The sequence below is a fragment of the Xyrauchen texanus genome, chromosome 27 (assembly GCF_025860055.1).
Source record: "Xyrauchen texanus isolate HMW12.3.18 chromosome 27, RBS_HiC_50CHRs, whole genome shotgun sequence".
Lineage (NCBI taxonomy): Eukaryota > Metazoa > Chordata > Actinopteri > Cypriniformes > Catostomidae > Xyrauchen > Xyrauchen texanus.
The window spans coordinates 14,774,263-14,802,089 of NC_068302.1; the positions used below are offsets into that span (position 1 = coordinate 14,774,263).

At 37.1% G+C, this 27,827-nt stretch overlaps 3 protein-coding genes across 3 annotated transcripts in view; 2 read left to right on the top strand and 1 right to left on the bottom strand.

The window, feature by feature from the left end:
* The first annotated feature begins 2,124 nt into the window (after nucleotides 1–2,124).
* Nucleotides 2,125–11,303, top strand: LOC127620545 (anaphase-promoting complex subunit 5-like). Its single transcript, XM_052093690.1, has 17 exons — nucleotides 2,125–2,619; nucleotides 2,695–2,774; nucleotides 2,856–2,959; nucleotides 3,091–3,307; nucleotides 3,388–3,448; nucleotides 3,579–3,680; nucleotides 4,714–4,904; nucleotides 5,087–5,168; nucleotides 5,524–5,616; nucleotides 6,183–6,364; nucleotides 6,721–6,856; nucleotides 6,998–7,072; nucleotides 8,687–8,808; nucleotides 10,223–10,330; nucleotides 10,444–10,591; nucleotides 10,755–10,917; nucleotides 11,011–11,303. The coding sequence occupies exons 1-17, from the start codon at nucleotides 2,419–2,421 to the stop codon at nucleotides 11,220–11,222; spliced, it is 2,277 nt and encodes a 758-aa protein (XP_051949650.1). The 5' UTR covers nucleotides 2,125–2,418; the 3' UTR covers nucleotides 11,223–11,303.
* Nucleotides 11,304–12,605: 1,302 nt separating this feature from the next.
* Nucleotides 12,606–18,265, top strand: gpx8 (glutathione peroxidase 8 (putative)). Its single transcript, XM_052093689.1, has 3 exons — nucleotides 12,606–12,825; nucleotides 12,971–13,232; nucleotides 16,607–18,265. The coding sequence occupies exons 1-3, from the start codon at nucleotides 12,619–12,621 to the stop codon at nucleotides 16,768–16,770; spliced, it is 633 nt and encodes a 210-aa protein (XP_051949649.1). The 5' UTR covers nucleotides 12,606–12,618; the 3' UTR covers nucleotides 16,771–18,265.
* Nucleotides 18,266–18,390: 125 nt separating this feature from the next.
* lrrc75ba (leucine rich repeat containing 75Ba) overlaps nucleotides 18,391–27,827 on the bottom strand; it is a 51,765-nt gene continuing 42,328 nt past the window's right edge. Inside the window, exons 4-5 of the mRNA XM_052093686.1 lie at nucleotides 23,816–24,161; nucleotides 18,391–21,746 (exon numbers count right to left, since the gene is read on the bottom strand). Of these exons, the coding sequence (XP_051949646.1) occupies nucleotides 21,525–21,746; nucleotides 23,816–24,161 (568 nt within the window). The 3' untranslated portion in view covers nucleotides 18,391–21,524. The remainder of the gene's footprint in view (nucleotides 21,747–23,815; nucleotides 24,162–27,827) is intronic.

The window sequence follows — 27,827 nt, forward strand, 5'->3', positions numbered from 1 at the left end:
ACTCAGGTACTGAGTAATTAATGAGGGTGTCATCTGAGTCACTGACAATTCATTAAAGGAATGTGTTGTCATTCTAATATATATATATTCTATAAATGATAACTGGTTCTTAACCAATTTTAGTCAACATGCAAAGCTAATTGCTTAAAGCAGTATGAGCAGAATCATTATGGGGTAGGCCTATTGTTGTTTAGTGATATGACTGATGTACTGCTGACCTTTAAAAGAATTGTCAGGCCTCAATACAATTTAAGCTCAATCGACAGCATTTGTGGCATAATGCTGATTACCACAAAAATGTATTTAGAATCACCCCTTCTTTTCTTTAAAAAAATAAAATAATAAATAATCAAGGTTACAGTGAGGCACTTACAATGGAAGTGAATGGGGTCAACTTTAAAATTAAAATATTCACTGTTTCAAAAGTACAGCCACAAGACATAAACAACATGCATGTTAACATGATTGTTAACATGATTTAGTGCAATAAAAAAGTTTACTAACCGTAAAGTTATATTACATTATTATTTACAAGTTTTTAACAATGCTTAAATTTTGATGACATAACACCATAAACCCTGAAACTCTAAAATGACTGCAAAAATGACTTTAAACTACTTAACAATAATGTATTAAAGTTATTTGGTCAAATAATACATTAAACTTTACAGAAGAATGAATGTTATGCTTTTATAACATGATTAGCTTCACAACTCTGCCTTTAAACCCTCTAAACAATTGGCCCCGTTCATTTCCACTGTATAGTGCCACACTTTTAGTTAGTAAATCTGTTTATTATTTATTTATTTATAGATGTGAATAGTTAAAATAAAAAATGTCAAGACATATTATCAAAATATCTGCTAAATATGATTATTGGTTTAAGCTTCAGAATTCTTATGTGCAGATGTGAGGGGCAAATTTATTTTGAAAGACTTATGGCCAGTGTAAGTAAGCAGTAAGTACGTTGTGTTTTCCGGTGATTTACATTAATTAGTGATACAATAATAGTCATTATTTAGTCAAATATAAACAGAAACTATCACAACTAGTAACATTGTTATGGCCTTTAACATTACAACAAATAGATTTAGTGTTTTATATGTTTTATGTACTGTATGTACTATACTAGGTTGGCCTATACACTATGTAATTCCTGTATATTCAGATAATTATACTTATACCTGTGATGAATGTGCTGCCTTCTTCCTTCTCCAGTTTGACAAGGAATTAATTATCTGTTAGATAATCCATACATGAAGTGCAATTACATTTTTAAGATATTATATTATATAGTTATGTTTTCTGTTCATCATTAGTAACCAACATCAGGAACATTATCTAGACATATGATTGTACAGAAAAAAGTGATGATAAAAAAGAAAAGTCAGGAGTCGTACAAAACAATATCATAAATTGTATAAACTTTTACAAAGTATTATTGTTGTTAATCATTCATAACAAAAGTTATAGGTATCCAATTGGTTATCCTAAGAGAGGATAAGCATATTCTTGTAATAAGAATACTTTCCGTTTCTGTATTATTGTTCTTAGATACTTTTGCATGAAGATGGTTTCGATTTCATGGGGAAAATGTGATTTCATGTAACTGTCACATCAACCTATCTACATGGACGCCATCTACCGTATGTCAAAGAAATTGCCAGATCTGCGTTGATCTGATTCCATTTAAACGATGTTAAAGCTCATGATTTCTTCCCAAATTTTGCTCAACCACCACACACTGAATTAAGAGGCATTGCATAACTGTCAAATGTATCTTATGATTAGGGGAAAAAACAACACAACTGCAAAAGGGAACCCTCTGACTGCAAATGTCTCCCGAGAGTGGCGCGTGAAATTCGTCCACTGTGTTTTTTCTGTTTATCTGATGTCTCGCAGAAACCCTACACTTATCATTTGCCCTAAATCTAACCTCAACCATACCTCTAAACCTAACGGTAACCCTAACGTTAACTACAGCAAATGCAACACTCGCGAGATGTATGCTGGCAGAGGGTTCCCTCCTAAACACGCCCAATCGATTTCTCTGTGCTCTTCTGATCGGCCTGAAGCACATTCAATCTCTGTGTTGTACAGTGCATCCTGATACGTAAACGGAACTAGAGGGTATTTTGAAGAAACGCCTCCGTAATTGATGCATGTGAAGATGCCAACTGTTGCTAATTAACCCCCCAAAAATATATCAGATGTTCACTTGTTTTTATAAACGTTTATATGTAAGAGAGGTTAAACATAATTTTCTTGTACTCACCGTTATTACCCATGAAATAAGATGCAGTAAGATAAACAAAATTAAATCCTAGTTTATTCCAGTATATCTGATAATCGATAGAATTAATTCTGCTGATCCACGAGAGGAATAACTGAAGTCCAGAGGGGCCTGATCTTTCTGCAATGGCTAGCGTGCACGAAAGTTTATATTTTAACCCCATGATCACCAATGGAGTGGTCAACGCCAATGTCTTTGGTATAAAGGACTGGGTCACTCCATACAAGATCTTAATATTAACTTTACTCTATGAGATGTCCACAACGAAACCCATGGCACTTCTAGACAGAAGACGCCTGAATAAACTCATTCTACCTTTACAACAGGTGTGTATATCGTACAGTAATATAAGTATGTGTGTTTGATTTATGTAAATACTGTTTAATGTGTTTTGTGACAAGGGTCTAGATCTGACCCTAGAACAGTTTCTAAAGAAATTGGAGGAGAGCTGTTTTCGTTTGGTCATTGCTGTTAAACTCAGGTTTGTACTCTTCAAATAAAAACTTTCAAATTTTGGGTGGTTTATAATCATTGACAAAGTTATTGCCTTCTTTTTTTTCAGGTTGTTTATGATAGCTAATGGAGAGTTGGAGGACATGGAGCACTTCTTTACCATTCTGCCACATGCTTTCAGTGACTCTGAGGCATTCAAAACAAGCGTTGTAGGTATGAATATGTGTTTGTTTACTAAGAATATGCCACTCATGCTCCAGGTACATGGGTTAAAGGTGAAGTGTGCAATTTCTGTGCTACTAGCATTACCAAAATGAATGGTAAATGTTTTTGTCTCTCTCTAGGCCTGTTTGTGCGTCAGATGCTGCTGGCCTATAATAAACTGTCTTTCAGTCAGGTGTATAAATTGTACAAGTCCCTACAGCTGTATTGGCATTCTGAAGACCAATCTGAGCTGTCAGCACTACCTGCTGAAGACATGGAACTGACGAGCAATGAAGAACCCAACGCTGACCACATAGATGAGCTGCACACATCATCTCTATACCAGTCTGAACTGAGGTCGATGGGGATATATATTTGAGGGTTGTGTTAATATCATGGTAGTGGATCTTTCTGGGTTTATTTTCTGTTTATCTTAGATCTGATAAGACTGGAGGTCCTTTGTCTCAGAAACAGGCGGAATACTTCCTCGCTCGCCAGGTTTGTTAAAAGTGGCACTTTAACTTCACTAAGAACAAATTTTGCTTTCATGAACACCATTGTCTAGTTTGTTTTTGCATCATATGAACAGATGTGACTTGCTTCAGTGTTTTTCTATTTTTTTTCTCAGGTATACCTTCTGAAGAACGATGAGAACAAGGCCTTGTCGCCAGCTAAGCTACAGTACGAGCACAACAATATCCTCAAGTTCAACCCTGACTTTGCTGAAGCTGTGAGCTGACTCACTTTCTTGTACAGAACCTGGAAATTGTGTGGGGTTTTTTTTAAGGCTGGAAAAGTCATGGAAATTAATCAGATCTTAAAGGTATAGATCATTCAAAAATGAAATTTCTCTCATCATGCCATCCCATTTGTTTTTTTCTGCTGAACACAAACAAAGATTTTATCTCAGCTCTGTAGGTCCATACAATGCATGCAAATGATTACCAAAACTTTGAAGCTCCAAAAAGCACAAAGGCAGCATAAAATAATCCAGTGGTTAAATCAATGTCGTTTTAAGCGAGCCAGTCGGTTCTGGGTGAGAACAGATTAAATGTAACATCTGTTTTCCACAATAAATCTTGTTTAATTTTTTACATTAATCAATTACATTTCCTATAGTGCCATTTGGCTCTCTGCACATTCATCAAGCACTACGAAGTGTAATCGAGCTTGAAATCATGATCGTGGCTAGAGACTGCAATGGCTAGGTGTTCAGTGAAAAATGTGTTGCATTTAGGTCTTTTTTTCATCCAAAATTGATTAGATTGCTTCAGAAGACATGGATTAAAAGAGTTATATGAATTACTTTTATGCTGACTTAAAAATATGTGCTTTTTGGAGGTACAAAGTTTTAATCAACATTCAATTGCATTATATGGAGCTACAGAGTTGAGATATTCTTCTAAAAATATTTGTGTTCTGCAGAAGAAAGTAATACACATCTGGGATGGCATGAGGGTGAGTATATGGTGAGAGAATTTTCATTTTTGGGTGAACTACCCCTTTAAGTTATGGAAAGGTCATGACATTTTTACAGAGAATCTACATTTTTCTACTACTTTTTTAACTTCTGTAAAATATTTAATTAGCAAAATATTGCTCTTATAAAGAGTAAAACCATACTGATGTTTGATTTGGGAGCGAATCAATCTACTGAGTTGGTTGTTTTCAATGAATTGGTCAAACCAGTTGACTAATTGGCGAATACCATGGTACATGTCCCTTTTTAATATAATTTACCCCTTCTCTGTCTCTCGCTACAGCATTACCTGAGCTATCTGAACAGCATGCGAGTGCAGGATATCTACATCTCCACTCACAGCCTCCTTCACTATTTTGACCGTCTCATTCTCTCCAGGACAAAGCGGAAGAACAATGGAGATGAAAGCTATGGCCGCAGTTTGCGCTATGCTGTTCTGAATCTAGCAACTCTGCACTGCCGATTTGGACACTAGTGGGTATCGGTTGTCCTGATTGTGTTTTGAGCATTACATTGTGTTCGAAACATTTTATTTTTGGTGGGTAAAGAGGGGACAGCCAATTGGAATTTTTCCTCTGATCTCTGAATTTCTATTGTTGTAAAACTGTAACTGATATTTGAATGCTAAATGCAGATTTCTGTGCATGTGTGTGCAGTCAACAGGCTGGTCTGGCTTTGCAGGAAGCTATTTGGATTGCACAGGAAGCTAACGACCATGTTTGTCTCCAACATTGTCTGGTAGGAGTGTTTTTTTTGTCATTCCTAGGGAAAGTTCACCCAAAAATGAAAATTCTCTCATAAGTTTTATCACAGATGTATATGACATACTTTCTTCAGTTAAAAACAAACAAAGATTTGTTTAGAAGAATGTCCCCGCTTTCTAGGTCCATACAATGCTAGGTGTGTAAATAATTGAATTTTCATTTTTGGGTGAAATTTCACTTTAAATTTTAAAGATTATTTAGTGAAATGATTGTGCACATTTATGTGACTGTGAGTACCCATAAAGCTGTCAACAGAATATGCTGCACACTTTGTATTTTTTCTGAAATATGTACTACTTACAGGATTCTGTATTGTAACTTTGTTCTAGAGTTGGCTGTACACACTAGAACAGATGAAAGGATCGGATAGTGTGGTACTAACTGAAGACTCTGTAAAAATCGCTGCACACTTTTGTCTCCCTGTAAGTAAATCCTAAAACTGAAGGCTTTCGGGGGGCTGGAGTCGCGAGTTTGAATCCAGGGCATGCTGAGTGACTCCAGCCAGGTCTCCTAAGCAACCAAACTGGCCCGGTTGCTAGGGAGGGATGAGTCATATGGGTTAACCTCCTCGTGGTCACTATAATGTGGTTTGCTCTCGGTGGGGTGAGATGTGCATGGATGTCGTGGAGAATAGCATGAAGCCTTCATATGTGCTATGTCTCCGCGGTAATGCGCTCAACAAGCCATGTGATAAGATGCGTGGATTGACGGTCTTAGACATGGTGTCAGCTGAGATTTGTCCTGCGCCACCCAGATTGAGGCGAGTCACTACGTCACCGAGAGGACTTGGAGCGCATTGGGAATTGGGCATTCCAAATTGGGGAGAAAATGTAAAAACAAATTGTTCCAAAAAATAGCTTATGAAAACTTTTTTTGTTTTTGTGAAATGCTTTGAGTCATTATATGTGAATGTGAAACCATAAGACATAATATATGGCATCATTCACAATTATAGCAGACAATATTAACATATCTTGTTCTTTTGCAGTATTTAGCATCTCTAGGCATTCAATCCCTGGTTCAGCAGGGAGCAAAGCAGGGCATGCCAGCCAATAAGCTGCTGGATGCCCTGCGGGGGACCAACATCATGCACTGGAAGCAAAGCCTCTCTGAGCTCATCGAGATTAGCCTGGCCCAGACAACCTCCATATGGAGGATGTATGGCAAAAGGTCAGATTTAGTATTCATACATCCTCCAACGTACAGATGTTTTTAATCATCTGTTTTTAGGGCCAATTTTTATTTTGATCCTACAATGTAATTTTATTGAAATATGAAATTAATGGAAGAGCCAAAGCAGAAAATGTATCCAATATCTTCCATGCTAAGCTGAAAAAACAAAGAAATTACTTGATGAGACCTAATGTATCACACCTAGTTAGGGCACGATCTGGGGTGTTTAAGATAGATGTTGTATTTGATGCTTTGTTGTATTAAATTACCTCCTCCAATCCCAGCTTTGTTTCCTATCAAAACATTGTTTGAAGTGGTTTAAGGCGGCTGTTTTTCCGTTGTGTTGTCTGTAGCACTATGTCACGGCAACAGGCTCAACTCCTATTAAATATGAACAGTCTGGAGCAGGTGAACTTTGGTGTACAGCAGAACAACACAGAGGCCTTTGCCGTCACCCTCTGCCATCTGGCAGAGCTCCATGCTGATCAGGTGCCTTCCCTCACATCAACAACAACAGCTTTTTTACCAAACAGAATCTGGCTACATGATGTCCACATATCATTCCTTGTTGAACGGCAGGCATATTTTTAAAGTCTGTATTAAGATGTGTGTGTCTTCTGCAATCGCCAGGGCCTGTATGATGTTGTAGGTGACATTATGAAACACTTAAAACAACAGTTCCCTCCTCATACCCAACATGCCAAGGTAAGCCGCCTGCCAAAACCAACTTAAACTTGGTCAGTTGAGCACAGATCAGATCCCGATCAAGAGTTGAGTATGGAGGGAGAACCCATTAAAGTAGTGAAGGACTTCAAATTCTTAGGCCTTTTCTGTGATAATAAATTAACCTTTATCCCAGCTATGAAGATGTTGAGGAAATTTTTTTTAATACAATGAATATTTTAAAAGTTTTGGCCAATTCAAAATGGGGTGCAGACGCTACCGTTTTTTTACGCCTCTATAGAACATTAATCAGTTCCCGACGGGATTACGGGAGTATTGTGTATGGTCAGGCAAGGAAGTCATACATTCGAACACTTGACACAATACACCACCAGGGAATACGTCTAGCTCTTGGAGCCTTCAGATCAAGCCCCATTCACAGCCTTTATATAGCAGCCGGTGAACCTTCCCTCCAGAATAGGTGCCTGAAACTGGCCTTATAATATGCGGTCAAATTCAAAGCAAATCAAATTAATCTGGCCTCTACACCAGTATTTCAACCAGAATGTTCTCAACTGTATGAAACTAGACCAAAAGCGATCAAACCTTTTGGAATATGGATTCAACCGTACTTTGAGAACTTGAACACCAATCTGGACAACATAAGACAGTATCATTTTTGGCCTGTCCCCCCCCCCCTGGACTTTGGAAAACCAACCATTTCTATGGCTTTGGCACAACTAAAAAAGGCAGAAACTCCCCCCAATGTGTTTCAACAGGAATACATGGTACTGAAATGTAGTCTCCCACTCCATAGCACAGTATTCACAGATGGATCCAAAATGGATAATAGTGTGTCAGCAGCAGCAGTAGTGATTGGAGACCAACAATACGGCATACATATTCCAGAACCGAGTTCTGTCTTCACAGCTGAGGCCTGAGCGCTGCTACTGGCACTGGAAAACATTGAGCAGGGCCGAGGACGAAACTACAGAAGAAGGGCTTCAACATTATCCTCTGTTGGGTGCCGGGACATATTGGTCTGGCAGGAAATGAAAAAGCAGATACAGCTGCAAAAGGGGCATTAAACTTGGAGGTCTCAGAATGTCTGATACCACCCTCTGACCTCAGGCCATTAATAAACTTGTATATCACCAATAAGTGTCAATCAGAATGGAATGAGTGCAACCGCAATACATTATTCAAAATAAACCCCAGGATCCAAAGAAATGACACTCAAAATTATAAATCTAGGCATGACCAAATAAGTGTTTACCAGATGTCGACTGGGCCATTCAAGACTAACACATGCGTTTTTACTGACTGGTGAAGATCTTTCCATATGTATACCTTGCCAAACCCCTATGACCATCAAGCACATTCTACTGAATTGTAAAACTTTTAGAACTATCGGACAACATTTTTATACAGAGACTTGTTTAATAGATATTTTTTTTAAAGTAGCATCTGAACAGATTTTACAGTTTTTATCTTGTATAAACTTTAATTGTCTTATCTAATATTACAAATATGTAGTGACGAACCCTTGTTTGCCATGTGAATAGCCTAGTTGCTGATATGGCATTAAAACTAACTAAATAAATAAATGAGCACAGATCAGCATCAGCAGCTCACATCAATTATATGTTTTAACAGCTCTGGATGCTATGTGATCTAAAGATTCAGTTTGAGAAAGCTATGAATGATGGGAAATACCACTTGGCAGAACCTCACGTCACAGCTATCTCTGCCTTAAACAGCACAGAGGGATTGTACAGGTATGGTCCAATGATTAATTTATAATTAATTAGTAACACGTTTTGTAAAAACTGTGAATTCAAAAGCACAATCCAGAAATAATAATAGACACAAAATGTAGAAGGGTTAGCACTCCTAAGAACTTGTTCTTGTTTTCACATTAATGCGGAAAAAAAACACAATAAACGAGCATGACAGATTTGAAACCGGCCCTTACCTGTAAGCAACACAATGAGGGAAACCACCCAAAACACTTTGAAACCAGCAGACTTTGACTTCTGAGATATCGGAAATTAGATGTATTGGAAATTATTTATTGTTAGAACAGTAAAAAAGCTTTTGTACTTCTTTATATATTTTGTAAGCATTACGAAGTAAAACCGTGATCTGATGACAAAATTAGATATTGGTATCGTAACTGGTTTTTGTTCAAATCAGTATCGGTCAAACATTTTCATATCTGTGCATTCCTACTTACTAGTATCTGCTTTTGATGTCAAAATGTAAACAAGCATGTGCACAACATTTGCGCACATTAGATAATCATGTGAGAATGCTGGAAAAGGTCTTTACTTGCAATGCGAAATTGGGGTAAAGGGAAAAAATCTGTGCGCAAATCTTTTTTTTACTTAACCCATTGATGACCTTACCGCAAGGTGTGGACATTTAATAAAGGAAAGCGCTTACACGTTAAATGTCCACACCTTGTCGGCTTATTAAGTATAAACGCTGTAAATTTGTGGTTACATTTACCTTTGCACGTCAAAATTCTGCGGGCATAATAAAGTAATTTAAATGGGAATCCGTGCGATTCTGAATTTTGTGCGATGAACTTCCAGTGGCGAAGAATTTCCCCTCGCGGACTTCGCGTGGTGTTCAAGTTTGGTGAACTTTGAAAGGCGAATTCACCATGTTGACCAAAAGGAAGTTGCTTGGTTTGGCAGTGACCTCCGTGTGGGCTGAGCTTCGGTTACAGCTATTCTCAATGGGTAAAGGATCTAATTTTAGCATCAAGTTTAATTCATCACACACACAGAGTAAATAGTGCAGCATTAAAAATGGTCTGCTTGGGAATTTGTTTTTTGCTGGTTTCAATTTCGCTGTGCAAAAGTAAATGTGACTGCGCCTTAATGTGCTTGTAAAATCACTCATTGTTCATCAATGGACAAAGAGTAAATAGACATTTTGAATTCATTGAGCAGAAAAACAAACTTTTCTCTGAAAATTATTAGTAGGAATTTTCAAAAGTAATTTAAAAGTAGGAATGTAATTTTCCCATGAAGTAATCTGATTATAATTATAAAAGTAATTATTATTCTGTAGTGGATTACTTTTAGGAACTTGCATGATCTTGCCCAACACTGATTTTAGCAGATTGAACACATACAATTGTTATACTTGTTCATGTGTCAGTTTCTGCTCATGTCTGTCCAGAAAAGCCCAGTTGCTGAAAGCTCTAAATCGGCCATCTGAGGCCTCGAAGATTCTACAGCATCTGCATCAGCAATATGAGAAGAGTAAGAACACAGTGATGATTATCAGGTATTTATGAAAAGGCATACAATATAGTTGTATCTGATCATAAGAAACACGTTTTGTTGAACTTGTGTCGCTCTGTTGCTTCTGTTTAATTCTGAAGTATGTTTGCGTCACAGGGTGATGCTGGCATCTGCAGAACTCCATTGGGACTCGTCCGGTTTTGCGACCGCTCTGCCATTATTATTACAGGCTCTTGCTCTGTCACGCCAACACAACCTCCAGAGCATGGCCTCAGAAGCTGTGTTACACCTGGCATTTACACAGGTAAGACAAATACATCAACGCATGCAGGGAAAATGTGGCTGCAAGCCACATGCCTTAAACTGACTTTCAAATGCTTATACAAAAACAAACTCCAGAACCTTGACTTCAGTTTAAAAACAAAAAAGCATAAAAGGACTGCACTCCCCTATTGCTCTCTTCTCAGCTTATGTTGGGGATCCCTGAACAAGCACTTGTACTGGTGCAGGATGTGTTGGAGTCTGTGTTGGCTCACGGTGCACTGATAGACAAGGGCAGAGCTCTGTTACTGGCTGCTCGCTGTCAGATGGCGCTGGCAGGAATTGCTGCTCAAGAACACAAACTGTCTGGTACTGAGTCATGCTTTTCTTCCTTTGCACATTCTTAAGGGCGTTGCTGTAATGCTAGATTTCCCAATTGTTTAAATATTGTCTTTCTGACAGCTATGGAACTAATTGTGGACACATTGGATGAGGCAGCGGTGTATTTCTCCCGTCTTGACTGTAAAGAGCGGATGAGAGATGTATACTACCTACAGGCACACTTGCATCACACTCTGGGCAACATTTCCCAACGAAACAAATGTGCCATGCTCTTCCGCCTCCTTGATCAGGAGCTCCCAGCATCTGGGATCACTGTTGTCAATCGTCTTTAGGCTGCTAATGTCACACTTGCTGACCACCAGGACATAAAATTAACAATTTATGTGTTATAACATGTACTGCGTGAGGTGTGCAGGCTAAAATAAATTGTATTTTGTGTATGAAAACTACATTCGTGGCCTTTTTCAATTCTACATGCATGTAGAGAGGAACAGTTTCTGCCAAAATACTATATCTATACTATAGGATCTCCTTCAATCAATGTAATAATAATACTAACTACATTTACATTTACATTTACATTTATGCATTTGGCAGACGCTTTTATCCAAAGCGACTTACAGAGCCCTTATTACAGGGACAATCCCCCCGGAGCAACCTGGAGTTAAGTGCCTTGCTCAAGGACACAATAATGGTGGCTGTGGTGCTCGAACCACAGTGTCCTTCTGATTACCAGATTACCAGTTATGTGCTTTAGACCACTACACCACCACCACTCAACTGGAATGTATCATAGTACTACAAAATGTTTTGGATATTTATCATATTGAACATGTCAATACTATGTTTTTGGGACATGAACATGATAGTATCATTGTATTCTTTGAAAGTATATTAATGGTAATTATTTAGTTCCATGCAAGGCCTATATATCATGGTATTACCATCTTTTTGTTGTATTGCTACAGTGTTTAGGCTGAAATTTGTCTCTCCTTTAAAAAAATGTGATGCACTTACAATGGAAGTGAATGGGGCCATTTCATAAACATTAAAATACTGTCTCAAGAGTAGCAACAAGACATGAGATATGTGTGTTAACATGATTTGAGTGTGATTAAATGGCTTTTATGTGTTCTATCCAATTTTACAAATGTGTTGCCATGACGATGTAAACCCTAAAACGACCATAAAAACAAAGATTTAATCAACTTAACAGCTCAAATAATACACAAGTTTTAACAGAAGAATTAATGCAAGTGCTTTTTATACAATTATGAGCTTCACACAGCTTCGGCCTTTGAAATGTGCCCCATTGACTTCCATTGTAAGTGCCTCAATTGTTTTTTAGTTGTTTTTGAGAGTGGAGTCGAACATTATTTCTTGTGGTAATCAACATTATGCCACAAATGCTGTCGATTAAGTTGAACTTTTATCAAACCTAGAATATTTATTTAAATTTGAAAAATATTTAATTCGGAAAAGGTTGATGTATTACAATGTAATAGCAATGTAATAAAATCTGCTTTTTTAACACTTATTGCTAAAAACCAAATAGGTTTTCGGTTTATACTGAAAATATACGTGTTTATACACGTATCGGTTGATGGCAGGTTGACATTAGTTGCTCCACGCTTTTACTATCGTGTAACATGATGCCTCAAATCCTTCGGCTGATGCGCAATCTCCGGGTTTTCCACCCAGATTTCTCCATTTATTCATTCCTCCAACATGGAGGCGCTCGGGGGATACCCCACCAAATCATCCGCCACAAGAGCTCGACTTTTCAAAGTCTTACTAAGTGTCGCCGTGTGCATGGGCTCACTGTATCTATTCCAGAGTAAACTATCAAAGTCGCGAAAACAGAAAGATTTCTACTCGTACGAAGTGAAGGACGCAAGAGGGAGGAACGTCTCACTGGAGAAATACAGAGGCAAAGTAAGTTATGCAAGTTCACGTGCAGAAAACTTTCAATTTAAATAGGCAACTTGTCATTTTTAGTCTTTTGACAAATGCATTATTGTCCTTATGTGCCTAAATGTGACGGTCTTTTCATTGAACGACTCGCTGTCTGTGGTAATAGGTCTCTCTGGTTGTAAACGTGGCGAGTGGAAGCGAGTTAACGGAGCAGAATTATCGGGCTCTGCAAGAACTTCACCGAGAGCTCGGCACGTCGCATTTCAACGTGCTCGCCTTTCCTTGCGCACAATACGGTGACACCGAATTAGGTACCAGTCGAGAAATTGAGGCTTTTGCAAAATCCAACTATGGTGTGACGTTTCCCATCTTTAGCAAGATCAAAATAATGGGGTCAGAGGCGGAGCCTGCCTTCAAATTCATCACAGGTTGGCAAATACTGAATAATACATGCAAATGATTTAAATAACACAGTCTGGTCTGTTTACATTGTACGCTACATAGGCAAATGTGTGTGGGCATCCTACTTCAAGGGATGACTAACCTTAAACAGCATAACAAGATAAGTGTGGGGTATGGAATGATATTCCGGACATTATTCAAAAGGAATTGCAAATTGTATTTGCAATTGCGTTTTCAATTTGTGGACGCATAAAATGTGACATAATCCAAACGCAATTGCAAATCGCGCATTACCGTTTGCATTTTCGTTTAAGCGAACGCACAGTGACTGCCAGATTTCAAATGGAAAAGCAAAGTCCATTTGCAACTGTGTTTCCCATATCTTACGAGTTTTGGCCCAGTCATATTTAAATAGCAATTTCAATTACCACGTCTGCTTTTTCACTTTCTCAGCGTCGCGTATGTAGCCAGCCAAAACTCAAATGGAATACTATTTTTTTTTGCAATATTAACAAACAGAACAAGACGATCCATACAAGAAATATAAACAATCTTTCAAAACAAAAGAGAAATTATGGTTCAGAATACATTAAGAGAGGAAATGTGAAAGAAATTTAAATATATTCAACAATAGTCTAAAAAGAAAAGAGAGTAAGAGAAGAAAGAAAAAAAAAAGAAGAAGAGGGCACAAAAGAAAAAAAACATTAAGAGAGAATATTAAACATGGCACTAATTCTGGATGTTTTCATTGCTTTCTTGTTAACAGAAGTTGAAATTGTATTTAAATACATCTTCAATTCTTCTTTGAAAAAGCTAAAGTGGGGTTTACCTTTCATATATTTACATTTATGGATATGAAACTTTCCAATATATAAAAGAAGGTTTATACAAAAACATGCATTAATTAGATTCTTGTCTTTAACATAAAATCCAAAAAGAATGTGTCTATATGATAAAGAAAAGTTACATAAATCCCAAAACAAATGATCAACAGTTTCAGAGGAGGCTTCACAAAAAGAGCAGGAAGTATCAATATCATTTCTAAATTTCTTTAAAAAAGTATTTAACTGGATAAAATCTATGAATAATTTTATAGGATATTTCTTTAACTTTATTAGTTAGAAAGAATTTCTGAGGATGTGACCAAACATATGACCATTTAATATCATCAAAAGGTTATTCCAATAAGAAATGGAGGAAGGAATTGAAGTAACAGGGTCCAAAAATAATGACCTAATTTTATAATTGGATTTATGTATTGAAAAACAAATAGAACCAACCACAGTAGATTCAGGGCTAGGGGAGAAACAGAAGTCACTGTAGCACTATTATTGTTTCTAAACAGCATACAGATTTCCAAAGAGATGGCCTTGAAAACTATATTCAATTCTTTACTAGATACTGGGAATTGGTATCCTGAAACAAAATCGAATAATTAAATAAATTACCTTCACTATCAAATAGCTGGTTTACTAATATCACCCCATTATTGAACCAGTTTTCAAGAAATAAAGATTTCCTCTTATGAAGAATATTACAGTTGTTCCAAATTAAAAAATTGTGTGGCGAGAAATTATGCTTGTAAATAAGTTTCCAAGCCATAAGCATCTGCTGATGATAATTGGAAAGTTTGACAGGAAGTTTACTAATTGAATAATTGCACATTAAAAGAAAATGTATACCTCCTAATTGAGAAAAAATATATTTTGGGATTATACTCCAAATAGAAGATTGATTGTGAAGGAAACGTTTAAGCCAATTAATTTTTAAGGTATTGTTAAGAGAATCAAAATCAATGAAATTTAAGCCACCTTTATTATAAGAATTCAAAATAACTGATTTTCTAATACTCAAATGGAATACTAATTCCCTTAGTATTTCCATTTCCGATGCCTTACACAGAAACCTGTCAATCAGGGTCAAGGGTGGGATTATGCTATGGGGCGTGTTTGTCTTGGGAAGTGACGTCACTCACAGTCGACGGTCAAGAGGTGATGCCCTGAACAGACGCCGGTTTATCAAATCAAATCACTTTATTGTCACACTACCATGTACACAAGTGCAACAGTAGGTGAAATTCTTGTGTGCAGTTCCGAGCAACATAGCAGTCATGACAGTGACGAGACATATACCAATTACAATAAACAACATACTTACACAACACAATTTACAGGTCAAATGTACACATACTTACACAACACAATAATTATATACAATGTACAGTAAACAATACACACAATATACAATACAATAAGTAGGAGTATATGAAATATATATCTATGAAGTAGTATATTGAGGAGAATATGTTGACAGTCCAGTGTGAGATTATAGATGAATAAAGTGCAGTGCTAATTATTGATCCTGATAGACTGTGAGTGATGTCACTTCCCAAGACAAACACGCCCCATAGCATAATCCCACCCTTGACCCTGATTGACAGGTTTCCATGTAAGGCATCAATGGAAATACTAAGGGAATTAGTATTCCATTTGAGTTTTGGCTGGCTACATACGCGACGCTGAGAAAGTGAAAAAGCAGACGTGGTAATTCAAATTGCTATTTAAATATGACTGGGCCAAAACTCGTAAGATATGGGAAACACAGTTGCAAACGGACTTTGCTTTTCCATTTGAAATCTGGCAGTCACTGTGCGTTCGCTTAAACAAAAATGCAAACCGTAATGCGCGATTTGCAATTGCGTTTGGATTATGTCACATTTTATGCGTCCACAAATTGAAAACGCAATTGCAAATACAATTTGCAATTCCTTTTGAATAATGTCCGGAATATCATTCCAATATCATTCCAATGGTGGGCCATTGTCTAATCCAGCATGAAAATGCCCATGTGCAGCACCAGGTGAGGTCCATAAAGAAATGCTTTACTGAGTCTGATGTGATCTACACTGCCCTGCACAAAGCCCAGACGTGAACCCCATTGAACACATTTGGGATGAAATGGAACAACACTCAGCGCCTGACCTCACTGATGTTCTTGTGTCTAGAAGTGAACAAATCCCAGCAGTCGTGTTCCAACATCTAGTGGAAAGCCTTCTCAAAAGAAAAAAGGCTGTTATAGCAGCAAATAGAGGACCAACTCACTATAATGGCCATGGGTTTGAAATTAAATGCTAACAAGTAGCCTACACATGGGTGTGGTGTTGGGTGTCCACATTAGCCATGTAGAGTGCATTGTGCATAATGATTGTCTCAGGGCTTTCAGAAAAGTTGCAGATTTTATTGGTTAAGTTTGCTCTTTGTCTGATGTATTTGTGATACATGTGCTAAGTGAAACAAATCTTAAGAATAACTCTGGTAATTCCTTATTAAATGTCATATTATAAACTCGCCAATGTACAGTGGTGTCAGGGTTTAATATGTTGTCTTTTTGAAATATGTAGATTCAATCCAGAGAATACCGAAATGGAACTTCTGGAAGTTTCTTGTGAATACCGAGGGACAGGTGGTGCGTTTCTGGAAGCCAGAGGAGCCCATCGAGGACATTCGAAAGGAAGCCACAATGCTTGTGCGGAATATCATACTGAAGAAAAGACAGGAACTGTGATGCGCATAAATACTCAATGTGAATCCTCGAGTGTGCACGTTTAAGTGCGTTTAGATCCTCAGTGGAAAAATATGGAGCCGTTTGTCTTGATGTTATCATTGATAATTGTTGAAACAGTAGTTTTGGTTAAAGTGAATGAAACTGTAAGAAGACATATGTGTGATGGTGTGTAAGGTCACTTAAGGGATAGGTTACCCAAAAATGAAAATTGATAAAAGGAGATGTTAGGCAGAATGACCGCCTCAGTCACCATTCACTTTCAATTTGCATTTTGTTTTCTCCATACAATGAAAGTGAATGGGGACTAAGGCTAATATTCTGTTCAACATCTCCTTTTGTGTTTCATGAAAGAAAGCAAGTCATACAATTGTTTGAAACAATGGGAGGGTGAGTAAATGATGACAGAATTAAAATTTTTGTTTGATCTATACCTTTAAGGCTGTGTGTTTGGGTTTATGTATTTATAATTTTCTTGTGATGGAAGTAGGATTGAAAAGAAATCACCTTAAATCTGCATCTCATTGAATGGTAAAATGGTCTGCACTTATATAGCGCCTTTTTAACCTTACCGGTATTCAAAACGCTTTACGCATTCACCCATTCACAAACACATTTACACACCAATGAGAGCAGAGCTGCCATGCAAGGCACTAGCCTGCCATTTGGAACAACTTGGGGTTCAGTGTCTTGCCCATGGACACTTCGGCATGTGGGCCGGGAATTGAAACACCAACCCTGCGATTAGTGGACGACTCGCACTACCAACTGAGCCACAGCCGCCCCTTGAAGTCTTTTAGTCTTCAAGCTGGATGGTTTAGCAATTTTGAAAGATGCAATCAAGAAATCCATTGGACAATCATACGTTATTCAATTGTATATGCCACTCTTTTGGAAAAAACTTCAATGGACAGTTCACTCATTTATCATTTCCTCACCCTCATGCCATCTAAGATGTGTATAAGTTTATTTCTTCTATTGAACATACATATTTTAAGAAGAATTTTTCAGCTCTGTACGGCTTTGACAATTTAATAGTTTAATTGACCAAAACTTGTTGAGTTTTGCTTAGGAAATTCACTGAAACTGATAATATTTTGAAGCATTTCTGTTTCTTATATATACCTAAACACACTTATATTGTATTTTTGTCCACTAGATGGCAAAATTGTAAAACATGACAAATCTCTCTCAGTACTTAGCCTTGAAAGTTCAGCCTTGTGGGGTTTCCACTTCCTGAATATGCTCTGACATTTCATGGGCTCATAGCATTAAACTCCACGGAAACATTATAAATTAAAATTTTATGCAAAGTATTTCCTAAGCAAACAAGACAATGTGCCTCTTGTTATTCAGAGCTTAAACGCTGAATAATACAGGTACATTATATTACTCAAAAAACACTATACCACATAGCAGAAAATAATCTACAGTAAACACACAATCTCCATCCTCTCAAGTTATGAGACCATGTAAGCATGAGAATAAATTATAAGAATAAGACAAAATGTAGAACGTTCATACACATTTATTTAATATTGTGAGTTGTGCTTCTTTTATTCTTTCTATTATTATTGTTTTGAAAATATGTATTTTTTTATTTATAGACAGAGCAATGTGGAATCAAAGATGAGAGATGGTACTTGGCTGGGAATGTGACCCGGATCGACCTTCAACCCGGCTCTCCCTTTTCTTGTTTTTATGGTTTGTTTAGCCATGGGGTGGCAGACAAGGACCTTGGCAGAAATTATTCTGCAGTACCGTGGGTCTGTATGCTTGCCACATCAACACAGACCACGACACTCATAATTCTCAAAACCTCAACCGGACTATCTCGAAAGTATTACTGTTTACACAAGCAATTGTAATAGACCAGAAGAGTGTAGGCATCTTGTTTAAGATCACTGTGACAAAAACAAGTGTCCACACTTCTGAAGATCTGTTTACAGATATTTAATATACACTCTTGCACTCACAATCACATAAGCACACAGACAAGAACCATACAAGCTCAACTTCGTATTCAAGTGGAGCTGGGCATCTGCAATGTGTTTTATGCATCCAGATAGAAGTCTACATAAATGTTAGAATTCTGCTACAGTGAATAAGTGGGGATGCTTTAAAGGCATAGTTCACCCAAAGATAACAATTCTGTCATTAGTAATTCACCCTTATACTGTTCCAAACCCGTATGCTATTTCTATTCCTTTAACGTTAAAGAATGTTTTCCTTCAAGCTTTTAGACATTCTAGCACCACCCCTATTATAAAAAAAAGTATCTGTGTCTCCTCTGTTTAGCCCAGGACATCACTCAACAGATGTGCACATCACCACCTCCCACAGGCACTTTCAAGCATAAAACGCTTTCATGTTGATCACCCATCCCTCGAAAATAAACACGCGACTATTACTTTGCCACATCCTCGGGATTATCAATAAAACTTTATTACAGAGTCATTGAACAGTCTTGTAAAGTACTGTTTAATACATGATGCTTGAAGCACAGGTTCATAAGAAACAGTATATGACACAGACAGAGATAACTCATACAAACTTACACAAACAACATGACAAAATAAGCTGCCTTATTATAATAACCTTCAGCTGAGTGTAAGTGTTTGCCTCTGTGTATAATGTTAGCAATCTGTGTGTTGAGATCTTATCATGATTTATATAAATAACAAGAACATCATTATGCAGGTTAAACATCCGTATAAGCTGATCGCAAGGCTAGTAACTGCAATGATCTAGACACAGGGCAGTAACAACAAATGCAAATCTCTATGCAAATAATTCAATTTTTACAATAAGCCTTTCAAATGAAATTTGAAATGATAAAATAATCTAAATTAATTTAATATTCAGAAATATTCAGCAAAGTTTTAGTTTCACAACATACAAGAGGTTATTTTACATTTAATTTGTATATTCATTGAGGCCTTGTGGAGATCCTTACTTGGCAGTATATGTTGCAGGATATTACAATACATATATTATAATAGCCTACTAAAGTCAACAACAACACTGAGACAACATTGAGATAACATTAAACAAATACTGTACACACAAATTTGACACATTTAGAAAGAATACATACATCGTAAATAATGCTTACATTTAACTATTCGATCATCTGAGCCTTAACTGCAAACAAGTGCTGGACAGTACCGTAACTATGAATTATGAAATATGTTGGTGTTGCACAAGATGGTAATGCTACAATGAGCTTTTCAATCGCACACCTGATTAAAATACGGATTAAAGTGCTCAGGTAATCGAAGGCCATTTAGCGATCATTAAATTACATTAAAAGACATTTCAAAATTGAGTGTGAAAATCATAAATACAACTAATTGCACAGTTTATCTCTTGATTTTGTCATTAATGACTTGTCTGGCAAAATCACTTTAGTAGGGTTAATGTTAAAGATAAAAACAGTTATGTGTAAACACTGTTTTATGTGTTACAATCAAGGATGTAACCAAATATTGAAAACCAATTATGATCAACTAAAATTCTGAATTTTCAGGGGATTACAGGCCAATTTACTTTTTAAAGGATGATGTTAAGTTAAGAATGTTTGACAAAATTTCATAAGTTTTAGTTAAGTTTACCAGACATAGATTATAAAGACTAGCATGAGCACGGAAATATTAAAATACACATACTTATGGAAATTTAGCCAAATAATCAACAAGCATATCTGTAATTATTGAACTATTAAAGTAAATATTGAAGAGAGTTCTCTGAGTGAATGCTTGACCACCTTTTTCCAAAAGAGGGGAATAATGAAAACAACAGTCTTTGTTGACACAGCAAGACATATTTAAGAGGTATATTTAAAAGTTATACTATGACTTAACATAAAATGATGAGCTTAACCATTCTGTAAACTCTCATTTTTGTTCAAATGTACCTGTTGTCTTCTAAGATAGCTTTCTTCACTATTATTAGACAATAAAAAACCAGCTACTGGCAATTCAACAGCGTTACCTTTTTGTATCATCACAATTACTCAACAAATGATGTGTGGGTATTCACAAGTGAACATTTTGGAAAGGGGGGGAAAAATGCAAAAGTCTTGACCTAGCAGTTTTGCCTTTGTCAAGTGACGGTGGGTTGGTTGTATAGTCTGTAGAGCAGGTTTCATGGCTTTTGTTGGGAGATTAGTAGAGCACACACAGAGTGGCGATAGGTCTAGTCTGCAGCGGCAGAGATGGCCTCAGAAATGCAACACTGACAAATACGACCAAACCTACCAGACCCCACGTTAACCATACCTTACTTACAAGCTGGGTCATCAGAGCTTCAAATCCACCATTGGTATGCATCAGTCAGTCAACTAACTCCTCAAACACTGGGATTTTTCCTGTCCATCACTGGTTCTTTGTGAGTGAATAGGGGCATTAGAAAGCTTCTTCTACAAACCTCTCTGTGGCCCTCTCCAATGAACCGCGTTGTGTTAAGGAGCATCATCTGCCAACACAGTAAGTTGATGGTGAAGCTTTTGAAAAGTTTTGAATCAGCGTGTTTCACCGTTTGCTGTGTTCAGATGGTTAGTCATCCCATTTGTCATAAGTGCTGTTGGGAATTTGATGGTGTTGGTTCACATATAACCACAATGGGCAACTCATCGAGCTGCAGTGGAGGAGGGAGAAGTTAAAAGGTGTTGACTGGGAGAAATGGTGCGCAGAGAGCAGAGAGATCTCTCAATCTTTCTTATCTTCATCCCATTATTAGGTAGAATCAAAAGCGATTCACCTCTCGCAATGGTGCAAGGTAAAACTACCTGAACTTTTCTGTTCCCCAATACTCCATGGCTCCAGGTCCTCCTCTACCTCGTCTTCTTCTTCATAGTGGCTGGGTTCTTCAATGGAGCTCTCCATGCGATAGCAATAGGGCTGACCTTCTGTGTACTCATAGATGGTTGGCAGACTGCTCTTCAGGCTACAACGCCGCCTTAGGGCCACCAAAAGGGGCTGTCGAAAACAAAGGAGACACTATAATGAACTATAAGCATAAACTAATAATGCCAATGAAGCAGTCTTAATTGGTTCTCTCTGATAACCGAAAATGTGAACTAAAAACGTGCATGCAAATATACTATCTTGCTTAAAGGGGTCATGTCATTGAGAATCAAATTTTCCTTGATATTTTGACATATAAGAGGTCATTCTACTATAAAAACATACTGTAAATTTCAGAACTCAAAACTTAATCGCCAATGCAAAAAAGCATTTATTGAAAGATACTTCCGAGACTTCCCTACGTCACTGGGGCTCATTAATTCATGACAGCCTCTAGAGCAACAACATCAACATCTACTTTACATCATCGCACCCTTAGCCCCACACACTGGTGCTCAGTTTGTAAACAAAGAAATAGCTGGGCAGACATGCCTAGTATGGCCTATTAACTATTCCTGAACACCAAAGGGGACCATCTGGTCTATTTAAAATTATTTTTCTATATAAACATGCACTAGATAGACGTCTTTGACCATTGTCATGTATCTCGTGCCACTTTTAAAAGATGCTGTGTCAAAGGAGCTGCTCTACTTCTTAATGTTTGAGCACAAACATGTCCTGGGTACGTTCCTGTGCCCATCTGCGCTATTTTTAATTGTTGGTGTATGTAAAAATGCACTAGATGGATGTCTTTGACCATTCTGATGAGTTTCCTGCAATGTGCATTTTATAGCAGGATGAAACTGTAAGTGTGTGCCTCTTGTTTCACTGTGCTTTGGACAATGTGTGCGTCATATGGATGTGTCTTCAGTGTATTACAGTGTATATTTTTTCGGCTCATATCAGTGTAGATTGCATGTGAAACATTCATAATACTATTCCAGCTTTGCAAAGAACTGTTTCAAAGGAACTTGAATTGAAAGATGGGGCAGTAAAAAACACTGTTGGAACCGACTTCAAAACCGTAAGTCGTTCATTAACTTTTCAAGGTACGACTGTTTGATAGTTTATGGTGCTGCTGTGCTTGAGTGAATAGTTTAATATATTTGGATGCAATGTGCGTTGCAATGTGTACACCCTAAAAAAAAATTATAATGTCATGTAGCTTGTTCGTTCTTTTCCGATTGAGATTAAAATATGGCTGTATTCGAGGGGCAGGACGATGTTAGCCAATCATAACAGTGGCTGTTTACGTTTACCAAAACCGAGCATTTCAGACAGAAGGTCAGAAACAGGGTTGAAAATGATGAAATTATGACTGCTTTGGTGCCAAAAAGCTTTACTAACATTATCAGTGAACCTCAGGAAAGATACTAAAATTATAAAAAAAAATATTATGTCATGACCCCTTTAATATGATTCTCCCACAAAGGACATATGAGGTCCTTAAGGAAGGTCCTTGTACAACATTCCTATCAACAATATGATTATAGGTCAGAGATAGGGGTTAGCTTAGAGTTGGGGTTAGGTGCTTGAACAACAGCAGTGTCTGAATTCTGAACACTGCTGCATTGGAAGACAGTATACAAAGGCAGGAAGGCATCAAGAAATGTCTGAATTTAATGTTTGTGAAACATGGAAAATGCATCTGAAGAAGCGATTAAAAGGAGTAAATTAATTTACTTGAGATCATTAGACTGTTATGATGCTTTGGAAGCCTTGTTTTCTTAAAAGATGCCTTTATTCATATACAGTACACTGCATTTGAAGTCATTGACTCACTAGGCAGCAAGCCTTTGGTTTCAGACAAAACCAACATTCTTGTCAATGGGATTTTGTAGGTTGGTTAGGGGTAGGTATAATGTTAGAGCTATGAATGTATGTTGAAGGAATGTTGTTTTAGGATCAAAAAAAGATATTAATGTACTTGGTAATGTTCTGTTTCTTATAAAGCAGGAAAACGTGTCATATTTGTAAGACATTACTCTAAAAATGATCAACTGTATATAGCATTTAGATGTTCAGAACAATTCTGCTCTTGCAGTGCAGCCACGTTATACACAAACAGAAATATTGGCTTCAGTATTAGTATAACATTAGGGGGGGGATAAGATTGATGTTGTAAGAACCTGATGTTTCACCTGTGGCATTGTAAATATGTCAATGTTGTTACCCAGGTCAACCCATGCGAGACAAGTAAACCTCATGGTGTCTTTGAGGACTTCAGTCAGATCTTTAAGGATGCCAAGAGTCAGACGGTTTCCATTGAGAGCCAGTGTTGTGAGTTTGGGCAATGCACCCAGGAAGGGCAGAAGTAGACGTAGGCCCTCATCCTGGAGCTCAGTGAAACTGAGATCTACCGATATCACAGTGCCCCCACTGGTCTGGAGGTAATACGCCACATGCCGTATGTCACGGGTTGACAAAGGTATGCCAGAGAGGTCCACAGAGTCACTGCAGAGTTTCTTCTGAAGGGTTGTTTTAAGACTATGATTGAAAGAGGGAAAAAGTCATTAGATACTGAGAAATCTGAGAATAAACAAACAGTCTTTATTGAAATCCCTCCCTGCTGGATAGGAGCAGGGTGCTGTCATAAAAATACAGGGACAGAGGTCATAGAGGCCCTCAGGATTAGATAGCTGTGGTAGGGTTATAGTGCAGGACGTCATTAAGTGGGCTTACATGCAGATCAATGTCCAGTTTTTATCCAAAACAAATCACAAAAATCCTTGTTGAATTGTCTGACTGGGAAAGGGTTCTGCAACTTCTATCGGGTCCTTAAATAACGTATAACGCGCCAGGAAGTGCAGCCAGTGGAATTTTTGGTGCCCCCCTAGGCTAAGCCCCAAACCATAAAGCTTCTTCTGCCATGCTTAACAGTATGGTATGAGGTTTTTTTTTTAAAGCCTGATTTTATTTTTCTTCATTTACCAAACATAAGATTGGATATTGTTGCAAACAGGTCTACTCTTTTGGAGTATGTCCAGAGTAACGCTCATATAGTCATCTTCCTGAAGGAGTTGTTTGGCACACTTCACATTTTCTTTCGACATCTGAGGATTTCCTTCTAGGATTGACGTTTTTTGGGGGACTTAAACCATATACTCAGAAAAGTATGCCGTAAATAGACACATGTCAGCCATGCTCAAACTAAAAAATACATGAAACTTTACTGAACAGTGCGGTGGGTGAGAGCTGCTGTTTCCATATTTTTGGTTTCCGATGATGTTAATAAGTTAATTAATTTGTTAATGAATTATATAACAGTGGTTAATTATCAGTGTCCCATATGCGTGTACACATACATAATATACATGCTATTTCTTACTCAAGGTGGCGCTGATGTTTCAGTGATTGATTTTATTTACATTTGACATTGCTAGCTGACATAGAATCAACATGGAAGTAAACTATAGCAAGTGTAACACATGAACAGTAAGAAATGACTATTGTTATTTGGGTGTACATCTGATTTAATGTATGTTATTAATCTATTTAGACTCAATAAGTGCCTGAGAAAATGCATATGTGTATCGTATGTGTAACTTAGGTGTAGCTGATGTGTATATTATGTGTAGATTATGTGTTATGTGTAGCTCAATATGTGTTTGACACCCAGTTGTTCCTCATGATATTTCAGTGAAAATAATGAATTCTGATATAGATTTGTCCTGATTTGTTGCATTATCTCTTTGATTTATGAACAATAAAAAATCCAAATACATCAAAATATATTTAATTTTATTATTTTCTAATTTTCTTTTAAATATTTTGAAAACTAGACACTATCTGGGCATTTTGTACATCCATTTTTGATAGATATTCGTGCAGTGACTCTAAAGACCCGAATATGTAAGAGAGTTTGGAAAAATTACCATGCATTTAAGGGTTAATTGTTTTGTTTGTTTGTTTGTTTGTTTTGCATTTGAAAATTAGGCTAGTCAAAACTTTACCCCCTCTTTGAACAGAACAACATTTTGTTTTTATAATTTAAGTGACAGACATTCTTGTATTGGAAAGGTAAAGCTAGTGTGCATACTATTTTGATGTAAAATTATTTTTTAATACACTATCACAAGAGCGAATTAAACACCTTCATTAAAATATAAAATAAAATATAAATTAGTGTAGCTCCTTTCAAAAGAGAGCAGAGTAACCCACACTCACAATCTTCCCACAGTGCTCTATACAGCACCATTATTATGTCTGTGTGCTTCATTTGAACCCAGTCCATTAACAGGATCAATAACATTAAAACACAGACAAGCAGAAACAGACATCCCCTTGAAAAACACTCAGCACAACAGATCATGCGCATGATACGTTCTAAATGATTTGGGCGAGTCGACATGGTAACAATGCACGATTTGAAATGGAAATAGGATGATCCATGCAAAATACACTACCTCACAAGCCAGAGAAGAGAGATCAAAGGAATATTCAAATGTGCTTTTCCAAGAAACACACACACACACACACACACACACACTAAGATGCAAATGTATTCTTACAATCCTCTCAGAGGTCTTCCTCAATGTCCTGTCATTGGTAGAAGGTGGCATCTCTCTTCTGTGTTTAGGCCCAAATTAAATACATTTGCCAAATATAACTCCAGGTCCCAATCCCCCTGGGGTTTGTAATATATACAAGAGTTCAATGGCTTTATTTTGACTTACAGTGGCCCTTTTAAGCTTGGTGCCTCATTTTAGCCAACTCATAATCCATTCTGCTTAGCCATTAAGCAGTGACATTTATGGGATATCTGTGATTAAATAGCAATAGGCTGGCCCATGAAAAGAAAGTGTGCTTTGATGAGATGCTGAAGAAATTCTTTGAAGATGCTTTAGGGGTCAATTTAGATAAAAAGACAGCTAGTGAGGTGCTTTTGAGGGAAAATAAGATTAGTCTGAACTGTAAAAACTCGCTTCAGATCTGCTTTATGTGAGGGGGAGGACATATTGGTTATTAAAAAATATTCTTTTTGGATTGGAGTGATGTATGTCATCAAAAGGTCAATTATCCCCAACTAACAAACTGCATTTTTGCATTCCTTGGAAATCTTAAGCAAAAAATAATAAAAAAATAAACTGGTTTGTTGGTCTTAGCTGGTTTAAGATGAACTAGCTGGTCTCCCAGCCAGCTCAAGCTGTTGCATATTTGGTTTAGCTGGGTAACCAGTTGGACTTCCAACTTGCCCATCTGAAAAGTGCCCAAAGCCCCTCTGAAACCAGCAAATAGACCAGTCTGGGAGACCAGTTAGTAGTTAGTTAGATAGTTGACCCAAAAATGAAAATTCTCTCATCATTTACTCACCCTCATGCCATCCCAGGTGTATATGACTTTCATTCTTCTGCTGAACACAAATTAAGATTTTTAGAAGAATATCTCAGATCTGCAATTCCAAAAAATTAATTTGGGTTCAGCAGATGAAAGAACTTCATAAACATGGCATGAGGGTGAGTAAATTATGAGATAAATTATATTTGTTGGTGAACTGTCCCTTTAAGACCAGCAAACCATCGCATGCTTGTTTAAGCAGTTTTGTTCAGCAGGGATGGCTTTTAAAAGTTAGCAAAAAGGAAACCAATTATGCAGTCTTTTTAGTGTGCCACTCTAGAAGAAGTAACTGAATAATGAGTAATTTTAATTTGTTATTTATCTGTTTATTTTTGTGCAACCAGGTGTCAGTTTGAATTACAGTCACATCGAGCTCACATCACGTTTCTTGGCAACCAGCAGCTATGAGTGACATTCATTTTCCTTACTGTCAGCTTTCGTACAATCACAAAGATTAAGCACTACAATGTGTGATCCCTTTGCAGCACACTTGCAGTCTATAGAAATATGAGTTTTTGAAATACAAATTATTCTATTTGAATCTTACATTTCATACAAAATCTTTGTTTAAACACTGACCCTTAACACTTACTTTGTTTAATAATTTTGCACTATACATAAGTAATATTTACATTATATTCATGATGTTAGCCAGAGGGGATCTGGCCCCCACAGTGAGTCTGGTTTCTCCCAAGGTTATTTTTCTCCATTAATCAACATCTTATGGAGTTTTGTGCTCATTGTGGTTATTAATACATTTATTATTTAATTAATTATTTTTATACACAATTCACAATCGTATTTCATCAAACTACA

Bases quoted from the DNA above. Each gene is read 5' to 3' on its own strand.
- LOC127620545 (XM_052093690.1), top strand. From the start codon at position 2,419: ATGGCTAGCGTGCACGAAAGTTTATATTTTAACCCCATGATCACCAAT. The intron at 3,449-3,578 runs GTTTGTTAAAAG...TTTTTTTCTCAG, and splicing joins AATACTTCCTCGCTCGCCAG to GTATACCTTCTGAAGAACGA. The intron at 3,681-4,713 runs GTGAGCTGACTC...CTCTCGCTACAG, and splicing joins ACCCTGACTTTGCTGAAGCT to CATTACCTGAGCTATCTGAA.
- gpx8 (XM_052093689.1), top strand. From the start codon at position 12,619: ATGGAGGCGCTCGGGGGATACCCCACCAAATCATCCGCCACAAGAGCT. The intron at 12,826-12,970 runs GTAAGTTATGCA...CTGTGGTAATAG, and splicing joins TGGAGAAATACAGAGGCAAA to GTCTCTCTGGTTGTAAACGT. The intron at 13,233-16,606 runs GTTGGCAAATAC...TGAAATATGTAG, and splicing joins TGCCTTCAAATTCATCACAG to ATTCAATCCAGAGAATACCG.